Source organism: Cercospora beticola, chromosome 3 (genome assembly GCF_033473495.1).
Source record: "Cercospora beticola chromosome 3, complete sequence".
Lineage (NCBI taxonomy): Eukaryota > Fungi > Ascomycota > Dothideomycetes > Mycosphaerellales > Mycosphaerellaceae > Cercospora > Cercospora beticola.
This window is the reverse complement of record NC_088937.1, coordinates 2,947,751-2,968,897: the sequence shown is the minus strand read 5'-3', so window position 1 is coordinate 2,968,897 and position 21,147 is coordinate 2,947,751. Positions and strand designations below refer to the sequence as shown.

The 21,147-nt window shown below is 53.2% G+C and overlaps 10 protein-coding genes across 10 annotated transcripts; 4 read left to right on the top strand and 6 right to left on the bottom strand.

Annotated features, from left to right (window-relative positions):
* Positions 1-211: 211 nt before the first annotated feature.
* RHO25_005145 (uncharacterized protein) lies at positions 212-1,037 on the top strand (the record flags this gene model as incomplete). The annotated part of the gene is made up of 2 exons (XM_065602623.1): positions 212-689; positions 748-1,037. The coding sequence occupies 2 exons, from the start codon at positions 212-214 to the stop codon at positions 1,035-1,037; spliced, it is 768 nt and encodes a 255-aa protein (XP_065458695.1).
* A 533-nt stretch (positions 1,038-1,570) lies between these two features.
* RHO25_005144 (uncharacterized protein) lies at positions 1,571-6,370 on the bottom strand (the record flags this gene model as incomplete). Its single annotated transcript, XM_023596051.2, has 1 exon — positions 1,571-6,370. The coding sequence occupies one exon, from the start codon at positions 6,368-6,370 to the stop codon at positions 1,571-1,573; it is 4,800 nt and encodes a 1,599-aa protein (XP_023456890.1).
* Positions 6,371-7,397: 1,027 nt separating this feature from the next.
* Positions 7,398-9,020, bottom strand: RHO25_005143 (uncharacterized protein; the record flags this gene model as incomplete). Its single annotated transcript, XM_023596050.2, has 1 exon — positions 7,398-9,020. The coding sequence occupies one exon, from the start codon at positions 9,018-9,020 to the stop codon at positions 7,398-7,400; it is 1,623 nt and encodes a 540-aa protein (XP_023456891.1).
* Positions 9,021-9,318: 298 nt separating this feature from the next.
* RHO25_005142 (uncharacterized protein) lies at positions 9,319-10,542 on the bottom strand (the record flags this gene model as incomplete). The annotated part of the gene is made up of 1 exon (XM_023596049.2): positions 9,319-10,542. The coding sequence occupies one exon, from the start codon at positions 10,540-10,542 to the stop codon at positions 9,319-9,321; it is 1,224 nt and encodes a 407-aa protein (XP_023456886.1).
* A 382-nt stretch (positions 10,543-10,924) lies between these two features.
* AXHA1 (Putative alpha-L-arabinofuranosidase axhA-1) lies at positions 10,925-11,962 on the bottom strand (the record flags this gene model as incomplete). Its single annotated transcript, XM_023596048.1, has 1 exon — positions 10,925-11,962. The coding sequence occupies one exon, from the start codon at positions 11,960-11,962 to the stop codon at positions 10,925-10,927; it is 1,038 nt and encodes a 345-aa protein (XP_023457026.1).
* Positions 11,963-13,378: 1,416 nt separating this feature from the next.
* RHO25_005140 (uncharacterized protein) lies at positions 13,379-13,747 on the top strand (the record flags this gene model as incomplete). Its single annotated transcript, XM_023596047.1, has 1 exon — positions 13,379-13,747. The coding sequence occupies one exon, from the start codon at positions 13,379-13,381 to the stop codon at positions 13,745-13,747; it is 369 nt and encodes a 122-aa protein (XP_023456887.1).
* A 405-nt stretch (positions 13,748-14,152) lies between these two features.
* RHO25_005139 (uncharacterized protein) lies at positions 14,153-15,688 on the bottom strand (the record flags this gene model as incomplete). Its single annotated transcript, XM_023596046.2, has 1 exon — positions 14,153-15,688. The coding sequence occupies one exon, from the start codon at positions 15,686-15,688 to the stop codon at positions 14,153-14,155; it is 1,536 nt and encodes a 511-aa protein (XP_023456889.2).
* Positions 15,689-15,970: 282 nt separating this feature from the next.
* Positions 15,971-17,398, top strand: RHO25_005138 (uncharacterized protein; the record flags this gene model as incomplete). Its single annotated transcript, XM_023596044.1, has 2 exons — positions 15,971-16,069; positions 16,118-17,398. 2 exons carry the CDS (start codon positions 15,971-15,973, stop codon positions 17,396-17,398), a joined length of 1,380 nt encoding a protein of 459 aa, XP_023456884.1.
* A 1-nt stretch (position 17,399) lies between these two features.
* Positions 17,400-18,528, bottom strand: RHO25_005137 (uncharacterized protein; the record flags this gene model as incomplete). The annotated part of the gene is made up of 2 exons (XM_023596043.2): positions 17,400-18,116; positions 18,178-18,528. The coding sequence occupies 2 exons, from the start codon at positions 18,526-18,528 to the stop codon at positions 17,400-17,402; spliced, it is 1,068 nt and encodes a 355-aa protein (XP_023456885.1).
* Positions 18,529-18,692: 164 nt separating this feature from the next.
* RHO25_005136 (uncharacterized protein) lies at positions 18,693-20,730 on the top strand (the record flags this gene model as incomplete). Its single annotated transcript, XM_023596042.1, has 3 exons — positions 18,693-18,875; positions 18,929-19,052; positions 19,103-20,730. The coding sequence occupies 3 exons, from the start codon at positions 18,693-18,695 to the stop codon at positions 20,728-20,730; spliced, it is 1,935 nt and encodes a 644-aa protein (XP_023457024.1).
* Positions 20,731-21,147: the final 417 nt, after the last annotated feature.

The window sequence follows — 21,147 nt, the reverse complement described above, 5'->3', positions numbered from 1 at the left end:
GCTCAGATGAGCTCAATGGATCGCAGAAGCACATATAATGAGAAAGCCACGTTTTGGCAGTGCACGGCTCACAATCGACACGCAGGGGAGCATGCAACCAAGAAACCTTAAACTTTCAAGCGGAGCTGCTTCCGCCCGCTTCACAATCGCCAACTCGTTGCTGCCCGCTCTTCCTCCAACCACCACAAACGGGGCACCCCCTCTACCCACCATGGACCTCCTTCAGACCGTCCGCAAAGAAGGCTCTCGTGGCGGTGTCAACTTCAGCTGGGACGATGTCAAAAATGCCACCAACCGCGAGAACTATCTCGGCCACTCATTAATGGCACCCGTCGGCCGCTGGCAGAAGAACAAGGACTTAAATTGGTACGCAAAAGCCGACGACGCGGAACTTACGCCAGATGAGCGAGCGGAACGAGAACGAGAGGCCAAGTGCGAAGAGATGCGAAAGGTCAAAGAGGCCGAGGAAGATGCGATGAATCTTGCTCTCGGGTTGCCTGTGCCAGATCGGTCGAATGCGAATCTGCAACCGTTGGGGGAGAGCAAGATTAGTCAGAGGGAAGTGAACAAGGCTTTGAGGGAGGCCTTGGGGGATGGGGAGGAGGATGAGGGGGCGAAGAGTAGCTTGGGGTCGAGGGAGAAGAAGGAGCACCGATCTCGCGAACATCGACGGAGGGCGCGGAGCCGGAGTCGAGACAAGAGGCGAAGACATGATGGGGACGACAGGGGAGGAGAGCGACGTCACAGGCACAGGAAGTCGAGATCAAGGTCACGAGAAGGCGATCGAGAGTCTCGGAGGCACAGGCATAAGTCGAGATCAAGGTCCCGAGAAAGAAGGCATAGAGACCGAAGTGAAGACCGAGAAGAACACCGCAGCCACAGACACAGAGATCGCAGCCGTGACAGAGATGAAGACAGGCACCGGAGGCGGAAAGAGCGCGACGGGCGGCCACGAAGTCGCAGTAGAGAGCGTGCGCATGACCGCAGCCGTTCACCATATGAACGAAGACGACGACGAGATGATTCACGATGAATGACAACATAGTTGGAAGACTCAAATGATACCACGTCACAGAAGGCACACCTTTAGCTGAGGAACAACATGCTTTCCAGCCCACGGGGTCGGCTACGCTCAAGGACGAGCCGTAGGAAATTGTCTGAGATGCAACTAGTGATCACGAGAAACGGAAAACACAACGTAATTCTCGGCTTACTAGCATACTGAAGAGGTACAGTAGCCCAACTTCGAGCTATCTGAGATATTGCTGCTTGCGTAGATGCGGACGGCAACCTGGAGGGAACAAACAGCAAAAGACTGTAATGTATACACCGGGTATCATCATCTAAAAGCTCAATCTATACACCACAGGAGAACTCAAAGCGCTTGCAATGCCAGAAACACACTCTTGCTATGCCATGCAGATACACATGTCCTGTACTCTGTTCGTTTCCTTCGCTCGTGCAAATTCCATCTCGCTATGCCATGCAACAGTAAAGTCTATACGTCTCTTTTCTTTTTTAATTTCTTTTGAGTCAAGTGTTCTTCCTCATCTATACTTGCGCCACCTCCTCACGCATTATGATAGACGTTCATAACGACCTGTTTCGTCTTCCCCCAAGCCCCTAATTTCTTCTGCCCTTGCGCTCGGGCATAGTTCTCTTCCATGACGTTATGTTTCGTAACAATGGACAAGAAAACTTGATCCAAAGTCGCCTGAGAGACAGAGTAGTATTCCAGACCGAGCTTCTCCTTATTCGCTTCGAGCTGTGCGAACAGCGAGCTGATGCCGTTGCTACTAGCAGAACCAGTAGTGACATGGCTCACGGCATTCTTCTTATCATCCAGACTCTTCTCTTCGAGAGACGAGTCGTCACGGTAAGCAGTGCGGTCAGTAGGGACGCTGAAGCGGAGTTGGCCGTGGAAGATGCGATCTTCGGTGATTGCTCCAGGGAAAGTGTTGCGGACGAAAGTCTTGATCTCGGCCATATCTTGGTCGCTGCTGTACGGCGCATCCTTGTGAACACAATGCACATGGTATGCATCTCCGTGCTTTTTACGAAGTTCATCTGCCGTGCCCACTGCCAACATGCGTTTTGCCATGACTGCGGCTCGGTCAGCTAGCGCGTCTGCCTCCTCCATGGAGTGGGTCGTGAGGAGGAGCGAGCGTCCTGCGGAGACGGAGCTCAAAGTGCGCCACATCACACGCTTCGAAGCAGCGTCCATGCCACTGGAAGGCTCATCCAGGATCAGGACAGACGGGTTTCCGGTCAGAGCGATACCCAAACTCAATTTTCTTTTGTTGCCTCCGGACAGCTTGCCAGCCATTCGGTTCTTGAAAGGCATCAGACCGACGGCATGGAGGATTTGCTCGACATTGTGCTCCACATCACTCACACCACGAGCACGAGCATAGAAACGCAGGTGCTCGATGGCAGTCATCTGGTCCATAGCATCGAACTGCGGACAAACACCAAGATGTGTTCGAGCAGCTGCACGTTTTCCAAGAATGCTGATGTCTTCAATTTCGATGTCGCCCTCGCTTGGCCGCATATCACCTCGAATCAGATTGATGGTTGTGGACTTTCCAGCACCGTTCGGACCCAGCAGTGCGAAAGTCTGCCCATGTGGAATACCAAACGATACGTCTTGTACCGCCACGAAAGGCCCAAAGGCCTTGGTGACGTGCTTGACGCGCAGCTGATCGGTCGCGCCATCGACTCGCTTTGCTTCGGTGTATACTTCCTCGTCCATATCATCAATCTCTTCCAGATCGGTCTTCCGGTGTTGCTTGCGAGCCATGAAAGCTGGTCTCCAGCCGCTGTCGTACCACACTAGCACAAGGAACAAGACAGCACTTTGAAGCAGCAGATAGAGGATGCAGCTGCCGTATACCCTGAATGAGCCAGGATACGAAGCAACCTCGTTGTTCCTGCAAAGGATCGAGAATTGATTGAGGGTAAGCAGGAGGGATCGTAGCAAGTTGGCGGCCGGGAAGAACAGCGACATGGTGTACTGTAAAATGTCCAGACTGCTGTCGATCTGTTCCGCGGGGATGTACGTGATGATGCACATGAAAGCCACAAAATAGAGCAAGAAGAAGCTGCACTGGCCACCGGCTGCGAAAGCAAAAGTTGCCAATTGACTCGTCGTGTAGAGCGATACGAGGTATGCCGTGAGTGTTGCCGAGAGCCCATACAAGAAGAATACGACGAATAGATAGCCTGGCGCGTAGAAAGCGTTCGAGACTGCCACGAAAATGATGATGGCAAGAGCGCTGACCAGCAGGACGATCATGAAGTCGAACAAAGTGTATGCCAGCCAGAGCGGACCAGCACGCACTCCGTTGCTGTAGTGAAGAGCTCGGACGTTGCGCAGTCGCTCAACGTTGACGTACAGTGCGAAGAAGCCGGGGAAGATGCTCATGGCGAGTCCAAAGTACAGGATGAACTGCAGACTCGATCCTGCATTTGGCGCCCAGGGTTCATCGAAAGGCTGGTACGCGGTTTGAATAGGGAGATTCAGAAGGCTGGCGTGCATCATATTCTGAGCTGCGACCGCAAACTGTAGCCCGTAGTCGCCACGCCACGCAAAGGTTGGAGTATCGCCGTCGAAGAATCCACCAGGGGTCGCGAAGGAGAAGTTCGTAGAAATGTAGTTCTGGAAGTCTTCGAAGCTGTTGACCAGAACGACTGCCGAGTTGTTTGCAGCCAGGATGGGGTATTCTTCTTGGAGACCATCGACTTGCTGCTGATCAGGTCCAGCTGGAATGTTCGCACCGAACGCGAGACCAGTGTTCAGAGACAGAGATCGCGCCTCACGTACCTGGTCCTGAGGCCGGCAGCTCAGCGCTTCGAAGTCCTGGAGGAAGAGCGTGACAAGGGCGGCCGTGAGGATTGGAATCAAAAGTGCGGCGAGATATGGCCACTTGTTCCTCATCAGGATCGTAATGCGTTTTCGGAACAAGACCCATGTCTGTGAGAAGAACGATAATTCCTTGCCAGGCATGAGCTGGAGTTTCTTCTCCTCGACCACGACAGTTTCGCTGTCAGATGTGGATGGGCTCTCGACTCTTCCCTTTTCCAGCTCATCTTTGACTTCTTCGGCAAGCTTGAGGAAGACATCTTCGATGCTAGGTCCATTGACTTGATAATCTCGAACACCAATCCTTTCGAGCTCTGTAATGAATTGCGCGGAGGCAGCTGAATCCGCGAGCTGGTAGACAGTTTGATCGTGATATACCTGCTTGCGCGTGGTGGCCACAAGCTTCTCTGGCAGTTCCTTCGCGTCTTCGTGGTAGATCCTCACTCGATAGCCTCCACCCAAATTGTGCTTCAACTCCACTGCAGAACCGTGTGCAACCAAATTGCCCTTTGAGAGAACAGCGATATCATCGGAGAGCAGATCTGCTTCGTCCAAGAAGTGAGTCGTCAAGATCATCGAGCGCTTGCCACGTTCTGCGAGAATAATGTCCCAAATCTTTCTGCGACTGAGCGGATCGAGACCACTGGAGACCTCATCAAGCATGCATACTCGTGAGCCACCAGTCAACATCATAGCCAGCTGGCATTTACGCTTCTGACCTCCTGACAGCGCGGAAGAGCGAACGTTGATCTTCTGGTCCAAATCACAGTCCGAGACCAGAGCCTGGATCTCCGCCTTTGAATCGGTCTTACCAGTGGCCTTGAGCCTGTTGAACAGTCGTACGTGCTCGTACACTGTGAGCTCATTCCACAAAACGTTCTTTTGAGGACATAGACCGATACCGCCCGCCGCGTCCATCTCGATAGTGCCGTTTGTGGGTTTCTGCAAACCAGCCAAAGTGTCCAGAGTCGTCGACTTTCCACTACCATTGGCACCAAGAAGAACCATGATTTGTCCTTTGATGACCGAGAGACTCAATTCGTTGACTGCGTAGACGGTCTCCTTCGGGTTCTTGGTAAAACGAGATCCCACGTTTCGTGACCACCAGCCAGGAGGATAGTGTTTTGACAGTCCAGTGATCTTGACAGTCTCCTGCGAGTTGCTCTCCTCGTAGCGTAGTTGGCGCGACTTGGTTGCGGTACCGTAAAGTCCACGCTCGATCAATGCTCCCACAACTGGATACAACAGAATCTGGAGTATGCAGAAGATGTACAGCACATATCCCGGCATTCTCCAAGGTGCATTTGGAGCAGCAAGCGATAGGTCGGCACCCATATTTTCCTGCTGCCAGTACGCCATGTAGATGATCCACAATGTAAAGTTGATCGGGGGAAAGAGCAAACTCGTGATATAAGCAGCTCCTGTTGACGGACTCGGGGCTACTTGAATGATGATAGCAAGCACGATGGACGTGATGACCACAGTGATACCAGACAGCTGCGCTTTGCGGAAGAGTGCAGCGAATGCAATCGAGAAGGAGGACAGAGCCAGACCAGCGAGGATGAAATATCCGACACAAATCCCTACGCTCGAGTCGGTGTAGTTCAGAACAGCTACTATGGCGCCCATTATCACCCAGCTCGGGAAATACAAGATGTCGAATGCGATGTGGAGAGACAGTAGTCGAGCAGCCTGTGGCATCCATCTCTGGCGATTTGGCATCATAGTCTCGATCAACTGGCTCATGCCCAGTTCTCGTTCGATCGCCATTTGTCCAGTCAATTGGTAGGCGATACCGACTATGCCGATAAAATACGCCAGACCGAGGATATCAATGAGGGTGCCCATATACAGCCTTATGATGTTGCGGTCTCGTCCTTCGGGCGTCTTCGTGGTGAAGACATATTCCTGAGTATTGTCAGGAAGCGTCACGCCTTCAACAGAAGCAATCGCAGCGTCGATAGCACGCTGCAGAGGCAGAGCGTAGATTTCTGCATCGTTGTCGTCCTGATCGACGTAAATGTTACCACCAAACGCGCCATCTGCTCTGATCGTGTAATTCCAGATTCCGCCTTGCCCCTCGTTCGGCGAAGATTCGAATACCACAGATCCAAAACACGGAGAGACTCCTCGGATGGAAGACGGACATCTCGTTAACAGTTCCTCTTCGTTTCCCACAATTTCAAAAGTCTTCCCAGCTCCCGTGATCGGTTCCCGAATAGTCTCGATAATCGAAGCAATGTCTCCACCTGTAAAGCCGTTGTCCACCGCGACAAAAAGATCGCGTCCTCCAGCACTCGCTGCAGCCGCATCGCCCAAACTCCGTATAGGCCTCGCTGGCCCGATTCCAAACCCACTAGGCGGCACAAAGAAATTCTTCGCAAACGCGATGATGAACATAAAAATGATTGGGGCCAGAAATGCGCGGATCAGCGTCCCCAGCCAGTGCCTGTAGAGGACGATAATCAGAGTCTTCTCGACCAGCGTCCATGTTTGGCGAAAAAACATGCTGCCTGCGTGCTGGTCCTGTCTGCCCGTTCCAGGAATGCCAGATGGCCGTCGTCAGGCAAGTGTAGCCTTTTATTGGAATTAGTAACAACAAAGTCGTGATATCATGGCAGGTGCTGTTCAGTAAACATGTGCGGCTGTGTTGAGAGAAAAGAGGCCCAAACTTTGTCCGTGGAGATGGTTACGGCCGGCAGCAAGTTCACTAGATTGCCACGCGCAAAGCGGCGACGACAGAGAGTAGTTGTTGAGTCCCGTAGGAGGCGTCCGCAGAGCCCGTCATCAAGCCGTAAACAGCCAAGGGCGACAAGACCAAAGCGAACCTTTTCCCACGCGCAAAGAAGAGAGCAGACACGCGGATGGGAGCCTTGGCCGTTGACGTCTTTGATGTCGAAGGAGGCTCGGCGACTTATTGGCGTGCAACTTCGCGTGTGCGGTTTGCCCGTCCGGGACTCTTTAAGTCCGACGGGGCTTGAACGTGTTCGGCTAATGCGCCGGCTCTTGCAGAACCTCGATCTTGATGGAGAATCCATCTTGCCAGCATCTTCTTCACTATGCTGACACATCACGAAATGGAAGTTGGATACGATCGGTAGAGATGAAGAGCTTGTCTGACACTATTTACCAGATGAAGTTCTATTGAGGCTCGTCGGCTTCTGCCGTCTTACGGACAAGGACAAGGACCACCATCGTGTTGATCGAACCTTGGTGAGCCTATTTGGACTGCGAACTGTGAAACCACAACAACAATAGTGTTGATGTTTTTACCATTGTTCCAATGCTGTTGCCCAGGCCTCTTGTGGTATGCTGTGCCTCCAGCGCCTATGTTGTACACATGCAGCCATTGCTGCGTCAGCATTCCGATCCTCTTCTTGGCGATGCTAGGCTGCGAGTCTCGTATACCTCGTACGCTAGTTCTGGCCTGTGTACGCACCGGCGCAAGTCGCCGTGGGACGCGTGTCGAACTGCTGCATCATGGAACTTCTGATGAGTGATGTCTTTCTGCCTTTCGTTCATCAGATTCGATGCCTCAGCCACTCTTTGTCGCTTCGGCCACAGGCGTCACAGGCTCGCTCTCTTCCAGTATGTCCTCTGCTTTGCTCTGCGTATTGCCCTGCGTCCCAATAGTCAAGAATGGCACAAGGAACACACTCAATCCTGCGGCAGCGGTCGCCATCCAGTAGACCGCAGCATAGGGTTGTGTCTCAGTGTCCCAGTAAGTTGACATGGTTGGCTCCCGCTTTTGCGCATTGAAAACAGCTGTCGCAATACCCAAGCCAATCGTCATGCACAGCTTGGTAACAGTTTGAAAAATGCCTCCTGCGGTACTTTGCTGCGATGGCGGCATCGAGGACATGACATACATGTTGGCGACGTTGAACTCCAAATCAGCTCCGACGACAATGAGAACAAGTCCCGGGAAGCAAAATGCCCAATACGAGTCGCTGCTCCGGTTCATGGCGAACAGAAGGCAAGCAATGGTGTAAGCAGCAGCGCCGATGCCCATCAGTAGCTTGTTTGAAATGCGGTTCAGTGCCCACCCGGCGAAGCAATTGACAATGATGCCATTAATCGCCATCGGCAGGACGTGCACGGCAACTTGCAGAGCGCCCATTCTCCATACAGTCTGGAAGTACAATGCGACGAAGAAGGCGGCAGGTGTGAAGGCCACGAAACCAAGCATGAGTATGCTGAGAACCAGAGTGAAGTTGCGGTCCTTCCAGATCGTCATGGGCATCAGCGGATATGGAAAGTAGAGCTCCCAGAAGACGAATCCGATGATGAGCAACAGCCCTACGATCAGGAGGGCAAGCACATAGTTGGTCTTCCAGCCCTCTGCTGCCGTATCTCCCAGTGATAGCGCAGCAGAGAACATGCCAATTCCTCCCACGGTTAGGATCGTGCCCACAAGATCGAAGCGTTTGACGGTATCCCAGCTCAGGTCCTCCTTGTCAGTAAAGTCCTTCGGCACGCAGAAGCATGCGATGACTGTAAAGACGATGAAGATGATCGCAAGCAGCCAGAAAGATGCTCTCCAGTTGAATATGCTTGTCGCAATGCCGCCAAAGATAGTACCCGCGACGAAGCCCAGCGGATTGCCAGCCGAGAAGCATGCGAACGCGTAGTTTTTCCTCTTACTGGGCTGTTCATAGACAACACCTAGCAGTCCGACAGCAGGCGGAACAGCAGAAGCGCTGAAGAGGCCCAGAACTCCTGATAGGACATCGACTTGGATGGCTGTTTGCGAGAAGCCGGCTCCCAGACACACGACCGAAAATAGGAAGAGCGAGCCCACAAAGAGCAATTTGCGCCCAAACAGGTCAGCGATCTTGCCGAAGAAGAGCAGGAAAGCACCGCTGCTGAGAGAGCTCGCGGAGGAGATCCAGGTGATCTCGGCAGTCGACATGTCCAGGTCTCGGCCAATGAAGCTAGAGATGACTGTCACCGTGCCTGCGAAGAACGAAGACATGCCAATAGCCATAGTAGCCGCTAGCACGAACAGCACTTCTTGGAAAGTGTTGTTGAAGCATGCTGGCCGGCCGATGGTCTTCTTGTGCAAGGTCTGGGCATTGTCGCTTGGTCCAGTTTCGCCATCGGCAGCACGATGTGATGTTGCTGCGTGCTTCTCCTCGTCGCGCTCTCCAGTTGACATCTTGAGGTGGTGAAGACTGGAACGCACCGGTCTGCGAATAGTAAGGGTCCATTCTTTCGAAGGCGGTATATAGCGTGTCGGCACATCTGTGGCGAGCTAACATACGATTAGCGATACATTCTGCCAAAGCGCGGAACGATGCCGGTTGAGGTGGTCCGCAGTAGGAGACCGATCACCCCACGTCGGCCGAGCTCGCAAAAGCCGAGCTCATATTTTCACGAGTCAGTTTTGTTGCATTTTGCAACATGCGTTGATGATAATTGCTGTGCCGTACAACAAGAGGCGCGCTTGGGGCATTTCAAAGCTTGATGACGTCCCATCCAGAGAGGTCCAAGGTTGAAAGCACGCCGCGCAGCGGACCTTGCACTTCTCCACCATTCGCCCATTGCTTTGAACCTGCCCAGTAGCTCAAAAAGCCCTCTGGTCCAGAGACGAACAAGATGTTCCGCCCACTGTCCGAGTCTTTCTGATCTTTGGTGAGCCGATAGATCATGCGCTTCACGTCTTCCGGTCTGATGAACGAGCCTTCCTCGTCCACGAAGTAGTCCACTGCGAGACGCGAGCTGCGACCATTCGATGCCGCTGACCGTTGCTTCAAACTCTCAAGAATAGTGACAAGAGCACCTTTCTCAGCATTGGGCAAGTCATCTGCCCGCTCGTTGCCTTTTGCAGGCTTCGACGATCCCCAAAATCCCCAGCCTGTCTTCTTAGGCTCGATTTGTGTATCACTGAAGCCCCCAATACAATCTTCTCGTCTCCTGCTCGCCCACAAGATATGCAAATCTGCTTGTCCAGCCAGAATATCTGCCGCTTGTGCCGCTGGGGCAATGCCCGTGCCTCCTACCAGAAACGCTACACTGTTCACATTCTCTGGTAGGATGAACTCCGGGTGCAGACCCCGTGTCTCCAGTTCAGCACCTTCTGGAAGTCTGTGTAGGAAGTTCGAGACTTCTCCCTTCTGCTCTCTCCGAATGAGAAATCGCAACTCGTCTTCATGCTGTCCATCCGCTTGCGGCAGAGAAGTGTACGATCTTGCGATCTGCAATTGCGGCTGCTTGAATTCGACGCTCGTGATCGCTCGCTCGAGGTTGGGATCGGCTAAGTCGACTGTCGTTCCGGTGGAGGGCCGTAGTCGGAATATCGCGCATGTTGAAGAAACGCTTTCCTTGCCAATCAAGGTGTATTTGACGAACTCTCGAGGGTCCGACAACCCGGTGCTTTTGCGAAGCGGTAGAGAATCGCTAAAGTAGTATCCAAGCGGCAGCCCTACAGCGAAGAAGGCCAGAGATGGAATGCCAAACGAAGCCTTCTTCCGCTGCGTATTATCCTTATTCTCGCTCTTCTTCTGTTGCTGCTCTTCGGCCAAAGTAGGCCCTCTCACTTCCGTCGTCTTTTCCTCAGCTCCCTTGCCTTCAGGCAGCTTCTCCTCCGCTTGCCTACTGCATTGCGAAAAGCGGGCAATGTTCGACCTCGTCCCCGCTGCTCGGCCCAAAGTTCTCCACGCTCCCACGCTCAAAGACATGACATGCACCGGAACTCCAGAAGTGAAATGCAACAAATACAGAACAGATGGCCTTCACCGCAAAGGTAGCTGGTCGCTTGACCTGTATGACATCGACATGGGGCATGGGCAGGAACGGAGACGTGTCCGTTTAAAGTTTAGCCAATGTCACATCAAATCCTCCGAGGCTTGTTCGGCTTCTTCACGTTACGTACATGGATTTTGCTGAGAACTTGAGCTGACACAACGACAAGAGTGTGTGAAATGCAAGCATGTGGTTCTGCTTGGTCCATTGACACGTTAACAGTATCATGACTATGTACCAAAAGAACTCGAATCCCCAATCCAACTGTTCACATTCTGGAATCACCTCTCACGATCTGGATTGAGCTACCGTTCGCCCTCACCTAGAGAGCGTGAGCAATCCAGGACGGTACGGCAGAGCATTGTAGTCGGACGGGTTGTCGTTAGGGTTTCGGCCTTGATAGAGGAGTTGCAGGTTGCAGGGGTCAATGGTCATGGTCTGATCGTTGTTGCTGCGAACCAAGTCACCGTGGCTGATGTCGTTGGTCCACGTCGCACCACTGTTGGCTTTACCAGCGAATGGGTTGCTCTCTGTTGCGGCCTGGGGTGTCCATGAGCCGCCCAGGTTTGTGGCAGTGTACGAGCGGAAGTAGCGTCCATTGCTGCCAATCGCCTCAACGATCATGAGGTACTTGCTTGTGCCGTAGGTGTAGACTTGAACCGCCTCGAACAGGTTGTTCCTAGTATCACTCATGACGACCGTCGACGCAGAACCAAAGTTGCCAGGGAAGTTTCCGATCGGCATACTGGCTCTGTAGATCTTGCCATTGTCACCGGCAAAGAACAAGTACATGTTGCTGCTATCCCCAATGAGGGTCTGGTCAATTGGGCCAGTGTCGGAACCACTGATGCTGCCAGAGAACAGAGGCTGCGCGGCGGACCAGCCATTAGCGTTGGTGGGATCGCTTGAAGTTCGGTACGAGAAGGCAGTGGCCCCCCATTGATAGGCGAGGATCCAGATGTTCTTCGGCTTGAAGAAGAACAGAGTTGGGGCGACCGCACTGTTGGTCATGGGGTTCTGCTTTGCACTTCCCATGCTTGAGAAAGAGCCAAAAGGAGCGAAGTTGAGCGATCGATAGTTGGTGCCATCGTAGTAGCTGGCGTAGACGATGTGCTGTCCATTGATTGTGGTCACCGTGAAGTCCTTGAGAGACTTCGCGCCATTACTTGGCTGTGCCAACGCACCGGAAGAAGTCCACTTGTACGAGGATGGAAGACCGCACTGTCTTGCTTCGATTGTGTTCGTTGGCGCGTTAAGGGCATCGATCAGCTCAGGTTCAGGCTTTGCGACAGGAGAACCCAGGGCACCTTGGATTGCCGCACCAGCAAGGAGGATGAACTTCGTGACTTGTAGCATTCTGTTAGTGGTAGTCAGATATCGCTGAAGATGTTCTCGTTATATTTCTAAGAAATCCTCTTGAAGACCTGCAGGCCTTTTGTATTCTGGAGTCATGGCCCATTCTCCATGTGCGGCTAAAATCAATCTCCTGAGGTCGTTTAGATACCAAAATCACATGGTCGCTCTTCGGTCCTATGGACACAGCATTGCACATCCTGAAACTTGAGGCACACACAGCCGAGTCTGGAGCAGAGTTCAATGCGTGCGATCTGCTAGACACTCTTGCAGTTTGCGTAGTTCTGGTTCGGCTAACTTCTACCTGACGCCAGGGCTGGGGGGTATGGGTCGAGATAGGTCACTGCATGTTAGCTTTGCTTCTTCGCTTGATGAAGTCTGAGCAAATGATATTCCGGGTAAAGGCCAAGCTTCGCGGGCAAACAACCAAAGGTTGCCGTTCGAGGCAACAGGCGCAGTTCCAAAGTGGCAGGTATATTACTGCGCATCGAGCCAAAAGGCGCTGACGACCGCAATGGGAAGTCAGCTCTCCCTCTCGCTGCGCGTGCTTAATATCAGTTACTGTGTGTCCAGTTCTGCAGAGGTCCAGACAATTGTCCATCAATCAAAATGAATCGACTAAAGGTCGCATGAGTTTCGAGGCCACGTCAGATGTGGCTTTTCTGTACTTCTCATGGCCTTGCAATTTTGCTCCAACGACTTCGCTTCGCTCATCAATACCAACTGCTCCACTGTGATACTTACCAATTCAAATATATGGAAGAATGTGGTTGTGAAGCGATGGCTCTGGATGCCGTGGGAAAGAGATATCGTGGAACGCCAGTGGAAAGCAGAGAAGGGAAAGGGCCGTGCGTGGGCACGGTCCATTTCAGGCTAAATGCACATCCGAGTCGTTTCAATCCTCACTCATCACGAAGCGTCCTCCCATCGGCAGTGTCACGAAGAGTCGCGAACGGATAGACGCAGGCTCACAGGCTCAAACGCTCAAGACATGCAGACCAGCGCTCGAAATATTCTCCGGCCATTCACAGCTTGTCGTGCACAGCTAAGTTGCTGCATACAGCCTGCATACACCCGCAGCTCAAGGTCAGGAACCGACCACGCTTCGAGATCAGCACTTACACGGCGAGGATGCCGCTCTCCAGTAATGTAGCATCATGGCAGGAACGCTGACACAGATGTCTCACGATACTACCAGCCCTCTTCGCCATTGAGATCGCAACTTGAAGAACGTGGCGTATGCCGCGGCCGCTAAGGACCGTGGTGCTCTCAAGTCTCGACTCGTGCAGGGTGGCGGCAGGTCATAGGCGAGTATCAACGATAGGCGCCTTCGTCAACTCATATCTCACGCTTCTCTCTCTGCATGATACATACACCTCACGCCTCACCACCACAGCAAAACCAGGTACATTATCAAGGATGTCGCCGAACGACCCATCCCCCCGCCATCCCCGCTCCTCCACAGAGACCGAACGCACATTAATCGCAGACGAGGAGCAACATCCCGCATCATCCTCTCGCGCCGCATCTCCAGCTCGAACACTCGTCGATACATCGACTCCAACTCCATACCGAGGCTTCCCATCACAAGCAGAATATCTAGCCGCACTTCGTGAATGGGCAGAAGAGAAGCGGTATCTACAGCCTTCGACAACAACACTCACGGGGTACTATGGAAAGGAAACGCTGCAGGCGTACGCGAATAAGCCGAGACATGAATTTGGTATCAGTCGAAAGTTGCGGGAGATGAAGGAGAAGAAGCAGGGGCGGAAGCAGAGTGTAGCATGAAACAAATGAGTTGGCCATTCTAGTGAGGCTGCGCGAACGGGTGCATGAGTTTATGAGACATGACAACAATACGATTGACGATTGGAACGAGGGACATCAGGAATTTGGAACGACCATCTTCGTGAAATGTAGACGCTGATGCATTCGAAGCATGTCTACAAAGTAGCGCTGCCATCTGTGCGCTGGTCCACGCCATAACCTTTGTCCACCATTATCGTACACTGTAAGCAGCAACAAGGAGCCACAAGGCCTCCTCCCATCCAGTCTCACAACGCCGACGCTAAACCGCAACATTCCATAGTCCGGCATGCCCACACCAAGCTCCAAGCTGTAGTCTAGGTCTGCCGTTTGTTTCATACTCTCGTAACTCATGCTCCGCCAGCTCCATTCTGCATCACAAGTGTTCTACACGTGCATGCGCGCAAAGCTAGTAACAGTAACATTAGCACTCTTAAAGTCTGGTGGCTCAGTGTCCTCTGTTGGAGAGGGTGGGTACTTCTCATCCTTGAGAACTCCAGCGCTGCTCTGCCTGTCGACTGTGCCACTCTCCTCCACGGGAATGTACTCCCAACACATGAACTGCCAGTTGAGCTCCTTGCGCCAGCACATGCCATAGCCAAGGCCGACCGGTCCGGAATCGTTCCTAGTCATCTCGGCAGTCAAGCCTCCAGTGGCTGGCATACGGTGTTTGAAGATGACTCGTCCAACTCGACTGTGCACCAAACCCATCGAGCACATTATGCATGGTTCGTGGGTAAGGAAGACTTCGAGCTTCAGGCAGAGATATCCATCTGGCTTGAGGTTGTCTTTCTCAAAGTAGCGTCGCTCCAGGTCGTTGATGGGAAGGTCGGCAAAGAAAGCATCTCGGGCTGCAGGATCGACGGACAAACCGCCCTTGTGGAAGTTGCTCTCTGCTTTGGCAGCGGATCGGGCGATAGCTGTTGTGGCGACTCGGAGACGCTTGCGTCCGACCATGCCCACAGCGCGCATGACGGCGTGGCCCATCATGTTGCCTTGCTTGATGCTCTTTGGGTTTGGTTCGGGGATGTCGGGGATTCGTGGTGCCCATCTGGCATCGCCGGCGACGGCAATCACTTCAGTCTTGCCCTCGAAGCGCTCGACGATGACACAGCCTGCCCCGGTGCCAATGCCCAGCCGGCGATTCTCTTCTCCGGCCTTGCGTGCGAGAGCGAAGGCTTGATCGACGCTGATATTGTCTTCTGAAGGTGCCTGCAGCTCCTCTTCTGCTTTCTCAATGCTGCTTGGGTGGGCGCCAAAGGGGTTCGTCTTGCGGTAGAAGGTTGGCCAGTAGTCTCTTGTCCAGTCTTGAGCTTGCTTGGGACTGGTAGGTGCGAGAAGTGGTACCGTGATTTCTTTGATCTCCAGTGGGTAGGCCCATGAGTCGGCGCTGGAGCAGAATGGCGTGTGGTCTCTCAACACCTCGTACAGGTCCCTCAGACCGATAATCTTGGTGGGACAGATGAGCAGGTGCAAAGTCGCAGGGCGATTGCCGCCGCTTCGCTTGGCTGGAATCGAGTACTCCCACGCGGTACTACCGGGTGCTTGCATGACCGTGGATGGTATCGACTCCCAGGCTCGCGGAACAGCGTACATCTCCTTGGCAAGATCACGTTTGCCAAGGACATGTTCGGGCAGGTACTTGGGTTTTGCGAATCGACGGAGATGCTGCAGGTCAATGGTGTCTTGACCAGGGACATTGTCCTTGATCACTCTGTTCCAAATCAGAGTAGACTCGTGAATATGGAGGGAGGTAAGGTACTTCAGAATCCCTTCAGCATGCTTGCTAGGCAGCTCAACGGTCCAAACTTGAATCGTCTCGTTCCCGAGGCGGCACTCCTCCTTCGTCTTCAGGTGCACCATGCGTCGCTTGGGCTCTGGCTCGATGCCGAGTTTCGAGTCGCGGCGGAGGAGCGTCGCCATGATGGCCGAGATGAACTGGAGTTTGTGACGGACAAAGTTGCGGAGAATGTTGGGGGGAGTGAGAAAGTTGAAGAGAAGCCATGGTGAACACCACGCGGGCAGCAGCTGGCGCAGCCCGGGCAACGCCATTTCGTTCCTTCTGTTTGTCTTCACTTCTGCGTCTGGAAATTCTGCAAGAGCTGCAGCAAGCCGCCACGGAGCCGAGTCCGACCCCTGCTAGCGCGACGCGAACCAACGCGCTTGAGCGCCTTCACATGTGAAGCGAACTCGACTTCAACAACGATGGGCTTCAAGATGCTGCCAGACGAGCTTCTGATGTCGCTCTCAGAGCAGTGGCCGTGTCGAGATGTGCCGCTGCGACATTTATATGCTCTACTATCGGTGCGTGGCCTCTCCCTTCCGACACTGTATTTTTATTGACTAGCACAGCCTGCTCAGTCCACACCTTCTTCGGTCGTAGTCTACGGCCCGAAGGCCACAGGCAAGAGCACTATCGTCAAGGCATTCCTGGAATCGAGTAAGCTGCGCCACGCGCTCGTCCGCTGTCAAGAATGCGTTACTGGAAGGCATCTCCTGGAGCGCATTGTCAGTGCCGTCCACGAAGGCATAGTCCAACACGAGGTCAACGGCCATGCCGAAGCATACTCTGGACGTTGCGAGAACATCAGCGCGCTAGTGGTGCATCTGCAGAAACTACTCGAGAGACAAGAGAAGTTCGTTCTGGTTCTTGATGGAATTGACGAGCAACGAGACGCCCCACCGACGCTCCTGCCCGCGCTAGGCCGACTGGGAGAAGTCGTGCCTCAGCTGGTCACCATACTCATCGTTAGGCATCCTTCGCCTCGCTTCCTATACCAGACGGGCGTTCCGCATGTTCACTTCTCTTCATACAGTCGAGCACAAACTGTCCACATTGTCGCCCAAAATCCACCGGACATCTTCCTCGAGCCACCACCCAATGAACTGGACTACGACGACGAGACCCATGATGAAGACAAAGCCTGGCTGTGGCCTCGCTTTTGTGCTGCCATTTGGGACGCATTTGGGCAGAGTGTGGCTCGCGATCTCGTTTCGTTCCGAGAGACATGCTACAAGCTTTGGAGACCGTTCGTGGCCCCTGTCGTTAAAGGCGATTTCGGCACACGAGATTTCAGCAGGCTTCTCGTAGCGCAGCGTCGCTTGCTACAAGAGGAAAACGTGCTTTTGGATTCGATCATCAGGAGTGCGGGTGCTTCAACAGTGGTGGCGAAGAACAAAACGCACGAACTGCCATACTATGCCAAGTGGTTGCTCGTGGCGGCTTATCTGGCATCGTTCAACCCAGCTCGACTCGATGCAGTATACTTTATGAAAACCACAGAAAAGAAAAGACGAAAGAAAGGCGGTGGTACAGCACGATCCGGAGGCAGACCGAGCCAGAAACGACAGATCCCCAGACATCTTCTCGCAGCTTCAGCATTCACTATCGATCGACTACTTGCCATTTTACACGCCATCTTGCCAGACGATGTACGAACGACCATCGACATGTATAAGCAGATCGCGACACTCTCCAACCTGCGACTTCTGGTCCGAGCCGGTGGGATAGGCAGCAGCGATCCGCTCGAGCCAGGTGGGAAATGGAGAGTCGGGCCTCTGGTGACGTGGGAGCATGTTCAAAGCCTAGCCAGAAATCTGGACTTCAACTTGATAGATTATGCAGTCGAGTAAGCTATAGGCGGATGATTTCTCCGCTGCGATCGATCCCTCCTCGGAAGAGATCCTTGATTACTTTCCCGTCAATTATCGTCTTCTCCACCAATCCTTCGACATGCTCTGGGGCAACTCTTCCATACCAGATCCCTTTACCCGCAAGAGCATTACTTGTGAACCTTGGTGGGATGTAGATGATCACATTGCCAGCCCATTTATGACCACCGATATGACTGATTAACCCTATTCTTGCGGCCGGTGCGCTTCGCACATGCGATTGCTCGGCCCCTTCTTCGCTCAAAGAGTCCGGCATTCCTCGCAGTATTCTGATATTCTCTCGCTGTAGCTTCTCCTGAAACTCGTCCCGGAGAATCGGTCCGAGCTTTCCACATCGCTCGTCCCTTCCACCATGCCCGCAGATCAAGACGAGGATCTCGTCAACGGTCCGCGTCCCTGTGAATTGTCGTTGACGTTCGGGCTCACGTAAGAGAAGATTCTGTTGTTCGCACGAAAGGGCTTCGTATGACTTGTGAAGTTTGGCTGGAAGGACAAAGGCTTTGATGAAGGCTTCCACAGCTTCTGGGTCGCTTGGTATTGAGGGCACGAATTGGAAGCTCGGAAGTAGGAACGCGGATGTCGTAGGGCCCGCATTGGTGCCGGAATGTGATGTCGGATCTGTCGACGTCTGCTGAACGCTTGGGAACGAGCTGGATGTGAGAAGCACATTGTGATATGGCTACGCTACAGGTATCAGTGTCTAGTATACACGATCTCAAGAATCTGTTCCATCCACGCACATCGACATATTTGCCGCCTCTTACGAGGTATTTCCTTAGCTGTCGCAATAATACCGCATCCTCCTCATCCTCAGTCTTGCTCTCCCAGTCCTCCTTGCCAGTGCATAGTAGGATCTGTTCTGCGTACGCTGCCATCGATCCATTGAGATCGGTCTCACGCTCGATGTCGAGATCTGGAGGCGTTTCTCGACATTGACATGTCGGCGAAGGGCATGTCTCGATCAATGGGACGGGAGGGGGCGTGGAGGGGAGTGGTATGGCAATTCTTGATGCTGGCCTTCGCGTGACGTGCGGTAAGGTGCAGCGGAGAGCTTGTGCTGTGCGCCGCGAGCCGTGGCGGAAGACAAACATCGCGCCTAGCTGTCGTAAAGGAACATGAGTTGGAAGAGCACACTTACGGTCCTCGTCTGCGTGTATTTGCCTCCATCACGAGCAGTTCATGAGAACGTCACAGGGAAGTCGGCCGTATCGGACATAGACTAACTAGCGCTCCTGCACTTGCCTATTGTGATCACATGTCCGCACCCAGTACCTCGTCAACACCTTCTCCATCTTATGCCGACGACTCACTCGGTCGCAACCTACGACCGCCAGTTCACAGCATGGCGCTGGAGCTGACCTTTGTAAATCATTACGGCGACAGTGCGCCCAAACGTAGGCGACTCGCGAAAGCCTGCGAAACCTGCAGAGCTCGAAAGGTAGTTTGTTTTTGCTCGCCGTGGCAAAGCAGTCGGCTCGCTGACTATAGCAGAAACGTTGCATCCACTTCGCCAATTCTGAAGACTCCGACAAAGACAAGAATCACGACGAGACTGACTCCGCAGACGAACGAGCTGCGGCGAATGGGTCTTCGAACGGCCACCTGCCGACACCGAGTACGCTCAAGCGCATAAGAAAAGCAATACAGCATCTAATTGAATAGTAGCAGAATCCACTACATCGAATGCCCGGCATTTTATCAGCGATCTCAACCCAGAGGCGACTTTCTTACAACGGCACCAGCCTGCTGCTCGCGCCAGCGACGACGACATTGGCGTTTGGGTCGACCGCAGAGAGTACGATGCACTCGTTCGACAGAAAAACATCGCGAGAGACGAGGCGACCGAAGCGGCTGCAGGCGAGATACGGCCTCCGGCGTCCGTTGTCAAAGCTCTGATCGATGTCTACTTTGCCAAGGTGCATCCGATTCTACCGTTACTAGACGAGGCCGGGTTTCGCGCCCAGTATGGAAGGGGAGTGGTACCAGATGCTTTGGTCCACGCGATTTGCATAGTTGCTGCGAAACATTCAGAAGCTGCGCCGCATCTTCGTCTGGAGGAGTCGCAACCTCCCATGCTGGCCCGCGATTTCTGTCGCAGGCTTCACAAAACAGTCATCGCGGCCTTGCGATTTCCCGGTCGATACGAAAAGATCACTCTGATCCGGATTCTTGCCTTGACCAGTCTACATGCTGAAACAGCCGACGGTGCTGAAGAAGCCACCCTCTGCTTGGTTCAAGCTCTGCACTATCTGCAGACCATGGGATGGCACCTTGGTCAACAGACTGGAGTACCATCCAGTGATGAAATAATGATAAAGCGGGTATTCTGGTGTCTTTGGTGCCTGGACCGGCTGAACAGTTGCATTTACGGACGTCCCATCACGATGAGCGATTGTGATATCGCCATTGAGCCCTTCCAGCCTGGCGAGAGCGGGTTCCCCGCCTTTGAAGTCTGGGTGGCCATCACTCACACGCTTAATAAGGTGATCAGTTTCTACCGGCCCGGTGTCCCTGTTGACTTGACCGGCTGGGAGGATGATTTTCCGTCCTTCGAAGATGCCTTAGATGAAGGCAAAGCGTATAATTTGGACCGGCCTACGATGACTACGCTGCACTTGTACTATCTTGTGGTCGCCGTGTTGTCTCACCGGTCGAGAGGTGTCAAGTACGTAAGACGCTCGACGCCGTCTTACGTTCGCCAGAGCCTGGCTTCAATTGAGATCAATCGATTGATGAGCTCCAACCTGTTGCAGACACTGTTGCCAATGCCTTTCCTGTCATATGGAATCTCACTTGCGATGTCAGTATCTTACCAGCACTTACGTCAATCACAACTCCAGCACCAGCAAGAGGATGCCCGTCAGGACTTCAAAGTCTGCTGCCAGATACTGCAGAAGTTGCGACGAACTTGGTCTGCTGCGGATGTGATTGCGACTATCGCGAAGAAAGTGCTCGATCAGCTGGAGAAAGCATCGGATCTATCAGTGTTTCGCATTGCAGCAGGGAGCGAAGAAGGCAGGAACAGCCCACATGTCTGTACTGCAAGCTTCTGGAAACCTCACACACTCGTTGATCACCCGGCTGCAGACGATCCCAACGCAGATGGGGCTGGTGCAGAAGTTGCCGCACCTAATGCTCAGCAACAGTCGACTGAAGCTGATTGGCATGGACTTTTCGAAGGCATGGACGATGTATTTGGCACATACTTGGATCCGAATTACCCCGTCAATCTTGACGACTTCTCGTTCGTGGACGACCTTAGTCCGCTGGATTGGAACATCCCATCGACTTGAGCTGATATTCTTGGCGTTGCGAACGATCATGAATTCAAATGAGACGACGCTTCCTTCCACGATTCGTGAATACACACAACGGACTGCATGTGGGAAGCTATATCCGACGCGCCCTTGTTTGTGTATGGCCAATGGGAACCCGGAGTGAGGATTGTAATCCTTGTTTGCGTGGCTGCCAGGATTCCCAGAGCAGAGCTCCACAGACGCGCTTCAAACGTCATACCATCGTTTAAAGCAGGCTTCGGAACGACTGCTGTACCACCACACCAGCCTCTACATTACAGACACACTCAGCCTCCTTTTGCGCAATCATCGGTCTTGGTCCTTTCAACAGTCGTGTCGCGTGTCGCTGATCATCAGCTCTTCGTTGCGACAACAACGAAGCTCGTCGAAGCTTCAAAGCATATCGATACCACT